The 6,116-nt window shown below is 38.1% G+C and overlaps 1 protein-coding gene across 1 annotated transcript in view; it reads left to right on the top strand.

The window, feature by feature from the left end:
• The window catches only part of LOC114065055 (CUB and sushi domain-containing protein 1-like), a gene marked incomplete at its 3' end in the record, with an annotated part of 214,701 nt that extends 209,917 nt beyond the window's left edge, over positions 1–4,784 (top strand). The window contains exon 2 of the mRNA XM_027898639.1: positions 4,568–4,784. Coding sequence (XP_027754440.1) covers positions 4,568–4,784 — 217 coding nt within the window. The remainder of the gene's footprint in view (positions 1–4,567) is intronic.
• Positions 4,785–6,116: the final 1,332 nt, after the last annotated feature.

Genomic DNA, 6,116 nt, shown 5'->3' with positions numbered 1-6,116 from the left:
TACACCACATGCACATGTATACAGCAAGCTCCATGGATTAAGAGAGTTAGACATGCTCACATTCATGTGAGCTCAGGCAGCACCAGTGGCCTCATTTGGTTTCTCGTCTCTGGCCCAGGGGAGTTGTGTTCCTCCCACCCACTCACCCATCCAGAAAGCTGACCACAATTTCCCTGGGCTGCAGTAGTAACCCCACCCAGGGTCTCATTCTTGTAGAAACCCTCCTGTCTTCCTCTCCACATCTCCTGCTCACTACCTCATCTGTCCAGATGTTTGCCAGCACTTACTCACACACCCGTGCTGGCTCCCGGTGCTATACTGCAGGCAGACTCTGGCCCTGGTCCCACTTGGGGCTGGCACAGGATTTCACTTGCTGGGGTCTCCCTGGTCACTGGCCTCCAGGTATTAATTATTTCAGATCAAATAATTTTCAACAATTTCTCATTAATTCTTTTGAACTGAACTATTTTTGCCTGGGTCTTACAAAATCTTAATGAGTAAATGTACACTATTCGCATTTCATGTTGCTCTAGGACTGGCTTTGGTGTGTTTAAATATCTGAAGTACTGAAGCTCTGTGGCACCAGTTCTCCCTGCACTTGAAGGTGGTGGTGGGCACAGCAAGCAGATTTCAGTGCATGGCAGTTGTCCACTGTGCTTCAGGTGTGCCAGTAAAGGTGGTGGATTGCAGTTGGGAATAAATTTTCAGTGATACCTAAATTAAAAGGATCTCAGTATTTTCTGATTTGATTAATTCCTTGGAAAGTGCTTCATAATGGTGGTGTGAGGTTTACTTAATAATTGATTTTTAAAGGATAATTGAAGTAGCTACATGCTGTTTAAAACAGTCCTTGGAGAATAGTGCCTTTGCTTCCCTGGCCATTTAACTTTTCCCTTCTTGATTGAAGTTACTTTTGGAAATAATAATTTTATTGGGTAGTAAGACAGTCAGAAGATGACTTCTGGATATATTAATGGGAAAGAACTGATGAAGGGCTGGTGCAGCTCATGGTCAGCTGATGGCAAGGGCTGTGGGGCCTGCAGCCTCGGAGCGGGTAGGAAGTGCTGGGAGATTAAGTGGAGCTCAATGGAGGTGAAAACATGTAGGGAGCATATGGAAACATAAGAGAAAGGAAAAAACTGTGATTGAAATATGATGTGCAAGCTGCCTGTTCCTGTCTTACTGCTCTGTAATAGTCTCCTCTCTCAACTGATGGCAGCAACAATTTAAATCTGTAGTTTTCTCTTGTAGTTCAAGAGGAAATCTTTTATATTCTATGTATATATATAACACATCTTCGTGCTATCATTCATATTGATGAAACTGTTGCTGTCGAGTGCTTTGCCTCTCAAAGTCATTGAAGTTGTGGCTAACACTTAATGCAGTAACAAAGTTCCTGCAATTTGCATGTACGTGAGTAAGACAAGTCATAATTGCAGGCATGAGGTGCTCCAGGGACGTGAGAGGTGTGCATCTGAATTTGCTGTGCAGGAGGGAGGATTTAAAATCTGTGAAGGCTCTAGCCAAGTGCTCAGTCAATGACTGTACATCTTGTGAAAAATGGAAATATTTATTTTGTTATTTGACACAAGGGCCAGAGCTAAAGTGAATTATAAGGGTAGACCTTTTTGGGGTGTATTCAGTCATCTTCAGTCTACATTCAGCTCAGCAGAACTACTTAACCTCTGCTGATATTCTTTTAATATTTTCCTCTTGATATGTTCAGTTTCTTTACTTTGTTGATGCTTTCTTCTGCTAAGACACCCATAAGAAACAAAATAGTCTTACTGGTGTCATCTTACTGGTCTGTGGTGTCTCTGCAGTCAGAAACTGCATTTTCTTGAGGGATATTGGTCAACTCCTATCTAATTTGCTGCCATCTGTCACCCATAAATCTCCTCATTCCTGCTCTCTAAGTATATCCTCGAAATGAATCTCTCTTAAGTGATTTGACGATGAATTTACTCTTCGGCAGAGGTGTAATATTTGGCAGTTCTGAAGGTTTTAGACTTACATGTATCGAAAAAATAGGTATTATACAGATAGCAGCTGGCCTTTATTTCCTGCATTCTGCTCTGTTAACATGCTTATGTCTTAACCAGGCAGGGACAGACCTAGAAGGATGTGTGTTTTCTGGGTCTGTATAGCTCCTAAAGTCTCTTTGAATAGTATTTAGTTCAGAAGCAAAATTCTCTTTGCAGTTGTCAGTGTGCAGCAACGAGATTGCTGGGAGTTAACAGTATATTAAATTTCTTCTAGGACTTTTATTGGGGTTTTTACTGAATACTAAGTAAATAAGTATATATTTATATATATGCATATAAAATCAAGAGCAAACTTAAATAGCATTTCACAGTAATAATTTTTCTTAATGATTCTCCTTTGCCTCATGTTTCTTGGGTACAAAGTGAACAGTGTATGAATGGTTTTAGAACTGGAGGAGTATATATATATATACAGGAGAGCAAAAGCAAACTGGAGAAAGAAAGGTCTCTGGGTGGTAAGAAATGCTTAAGTTAAAGAGGGGTAATACGTTGTCTGCCTTCTTTACCATTCATTTTTGTTTATTTTCCAAAATAATAATGCACAATAATCTGTAACTACCATAAGGAGTACAAAACGCCTTAAGTAATAAAACTGGGAGCAAGCACTGGCAGTTGCAGAAAATTCTACAAGTAGGTAGGAAGTGTCTCTGCGAAGAAATCACTGGCCATGGCCATGTAGGGGCTTGGAGGGTTCACTTACTACCCCAGCAATATTCAGTTTTACCTTAAGCCAGCTGTAGGGTTCCCTAAGAGACTAGGGAGGTAATTTGTTTGTCTCCCTGGAAGTCAGAAATGTAGTTAACATACTGCATCTACATATGCAGTTACACATGGTGTACTACATTCCTTATAATCGAGAATTACAAATTTCTGCTTCTGAAAGGTGATTCTGTCTTTGACAGATTTTAGATGAATTGTTAATTTGCACTCCTCTTTCAAAGCAACCCTTTCACACCAGGGTGGTAGGAAGGCTGCTGTGCAGCATGGCTTGAAACAGATACTTGACTTACATAAACCAGTTTCTCGATGTTGGAAACAAGAAGTAGCTGGTTAGAGTAACAGGGTGGTAGGCTGTCACTATATTTTTTTTTCTGTTTTCAGAACATTATTTCTGTAGTAATTAAATTATTTTAAATTGCTTGTGACACTTGTATGACATTTCCCCCTGTGGTTGAAGGAAGAGGAATACAATGCATCTGCAAGAATGCTGATAAATTATAGTGAACACTACATAGGTGAAATGTTCATGTTAAGCTCATGGTGTAATAGATTCCTTCTTAACAAATGTTTAAAAATAACAATGTCTTATTAAAGCAACAGGAATCAAATGGCAGATACAGTAGAGAAGACTTTTTACTTTAAAGGCCTCCTGAATCTCCACAGCTTTTTTCTCTCTTCATTAGAGTTTTTGTTATATTTGATATTTAGTTAAAAATTATTCCCTATTAGTTCCTCAGTTTTAGCAGCAAATCCCTTTTATTAAATCCATTCTATTAAGATTTAGAAACCTCCCACAAGAATTTGACGGCACTTCTCTGAAGGATTCAGTCTTAGAAACCCACTGCTGGGAAGTTAAAATAAAATTGCAGTCTGAAATATTTTTCTGGTTTAGGTGTAACAGTAAAATGCTGGGATTATGTTCTTAAGTGCTTAAAATGCGTATAATAATCCAAGCAGTACAGTGCACAGAATGTCCTTAAACTTTTCTCTGTTCAAATATTTCATTAACGCTTCTCTCCAGCTCTGAGTCAGTACAACTGTTATGTGGGGGATTAACAAAATCAAGTAGGAAACTAACAAGAGTGTGCACTGTAAATCAAGGTTTCTTGCTGAGGACTTCCTGTTAATGAGATATCATACCCTCACAAAGTCTGTAGGATGTACAAACCAGACACAAATACCTGCTGACTAAAACCCTCAGTGATATTTTTAAAGAATCCTAAAAAAAATTAGAAAAAATATTAACACTTTCCTGATCACAATACATATGGCATTAAAAATGTTATACCACAGAAAGTTTGCTGTGTCATCAAAGTATAAAAATCTCGATCTTAGTTGCAACACAATGCTTAATAAATGTGTTTACATTTTGCTCCTCATGTTGAAAGTAGGTTTCAGAACAGCAGAAACTCTTAATACTTTAGTGTTTATATAGAAACTTTATAAATGGCATTTGCCAAAAAGCTCTGAACACTTTCTGCCACTAAAACTGTCAATCTGTTGAATTTATGGCAGCAAAACTAATGCTGAAATTTCACATTTAGGTGAATAAGTCATACACTGTTAATACTACAGAACCTCAGATAATGATTCACTGCATAAACAGATGGTAGGTGTCTCAGAAAATCCAGCTATGAGGGTTGTGAATTCGGAGAGACTAATAGTATAAATGCAATTTTATATGGTGTTTTTAATCTAGAAAAAATATAAAATTAAGTTTACATATAGGTATACTCCTGTAAGAATATATAATGGGGGAGAAAAAAAAAACCAAATGTACATTTTTCTTTCTTCTTTTTCAGGTCAGAACTGTGGAGGCTTAGTACAGGGACCAAATGGTACTATAGAAAGCCCTGGATTTCCTCATGGTTATCCAAATTATGCCAACTGCACGTGGATCATTATCACAGGAGAGCGTAATAGGATACAATTGTCATTTCATACTTTTGCCCTCGAGGAAGATTTTGATATTTTGTCAATTTATGATGGACAACCACAGCAAGGCAATTTAAAAGTGAGGTAAGGTACTTTTTTCTTTCTTAATTTCTTTCTGTCTCTCTCTCTCTCTTTACTTTTCTTTGTCTCTCACACATATATGTTCTGATGATATGTTAGAATTACACTGTATTTCCTTAGTTCATCCCCAGCCGTGGGGATAGCAGTGCCCCAAGATCTCACAGCAAAAAAAATTAATCCAAGTGTCAGATCTTTATGACCCTAACTTGTGTATCAGTAACATCAGTACTTAAAATTTGCACAGTTCAAGGTCAGTTTTTGTAAAGGCCCTAAGCACAGGAGTATTCCACACTGCAGTAAATTGCTTTTATTTTTCTATCTACTGGTGGAATCCAGATTTGGCCCAGGGACCCCTTCTTGAAGGCAACACATTTTGAAAGAACTCTTACTTAGATCATGCTTTACTTTTCTACCATGCCTACAACATTTGAATCAGAGGATGGGTGTGCTGTTTGTTCTAACAGCGTCCCATGGTCTCTCACCAAATGTGGCACAGAAGTGGTGAGTGATACAGTAGTTTGTGAGAGGCACAATATCATCAGTTGCATGTTAGGTTGCCTCTGGAAATGCTTGCTGGATGAAATCCTTCAGGTGACTGTTGTCTGCCTGGCAGATGAGTTCAGCTGTAAATTGCTTGACATTGCCAAAATTGAAATTATTCTCCATTAAGCAATTAGGGATCTTTAAAGGTCAGAAACTGTCCAAATACCACTGAGGTTATAATGAGGCTTTATGAGAGCTTTGTGATCTTGAAGCTTTTCGATCTTGAAGCTTTTCACAACTTCAGGTTTTGATGCATTAATTTCATTGATGTCTTGTGAGTTCCTCAGTCATTTGCTGGATTTCTACTGCAGAGCTGGAAAGCAAACATTGCTCTCAGTGCTGCTCTGTCATTTTCTGTTCAGCCATGAGATTTAGGGAGTACTGTAAAACACTGCTGTCAGTTCTGTTGTCTGATTACCCTTTTACATGATGCTGATTTATACTATAGTGTTAAAACAAATGTGGGAACATCACCAACTTGTTCCGCATTTTAGTGGGTAATAACGTGTATTTTTGACAACAAAAATGTTCTGATTCATTGTTGACTCAGTTCAAAAAGTTTTGAAAACTGTGGAAGGTAGGATGCAGCTACCAGTGCTTTCATTGCATGGTGTGTGGGCTTCATTTACTGCACTTAACTGATCTCTAGTATCCCCTGTATAAAAGGATAAATATTTCTTTTTTAGTCAAATGGTTAAAAATGCAATATCTAACATGCCTACTTATTTTGTACTATTCTTGGTAGAAAAGTGCCAACAGGTGTCTGTGGGTATGAGAATGGAAAACAGAAAT

The sequence above is a fragment of the Empidonax traillii genome, unplaced genomic scaffold, assembly GCF_003031625.1.
Source record: "Empidonax traillii isolate 1590-97213 ecotype Southwest subspecies unplaced genomic scaffold, ASM303162v1 scaffold610:size386148, whole genome shotgun sequence".
Taxonomy (NCBI): domain Eukaryota; kingdom Metazoa; phylum Chordata; class Aves; order Passeriformes; family Tyrannidae; genus Empidonax; species Empidonax traillii.
Note: the sequence above shows the minus strand (reverse complement) of the source record. Positions and strands in the feature narration are given on the sequence as shown.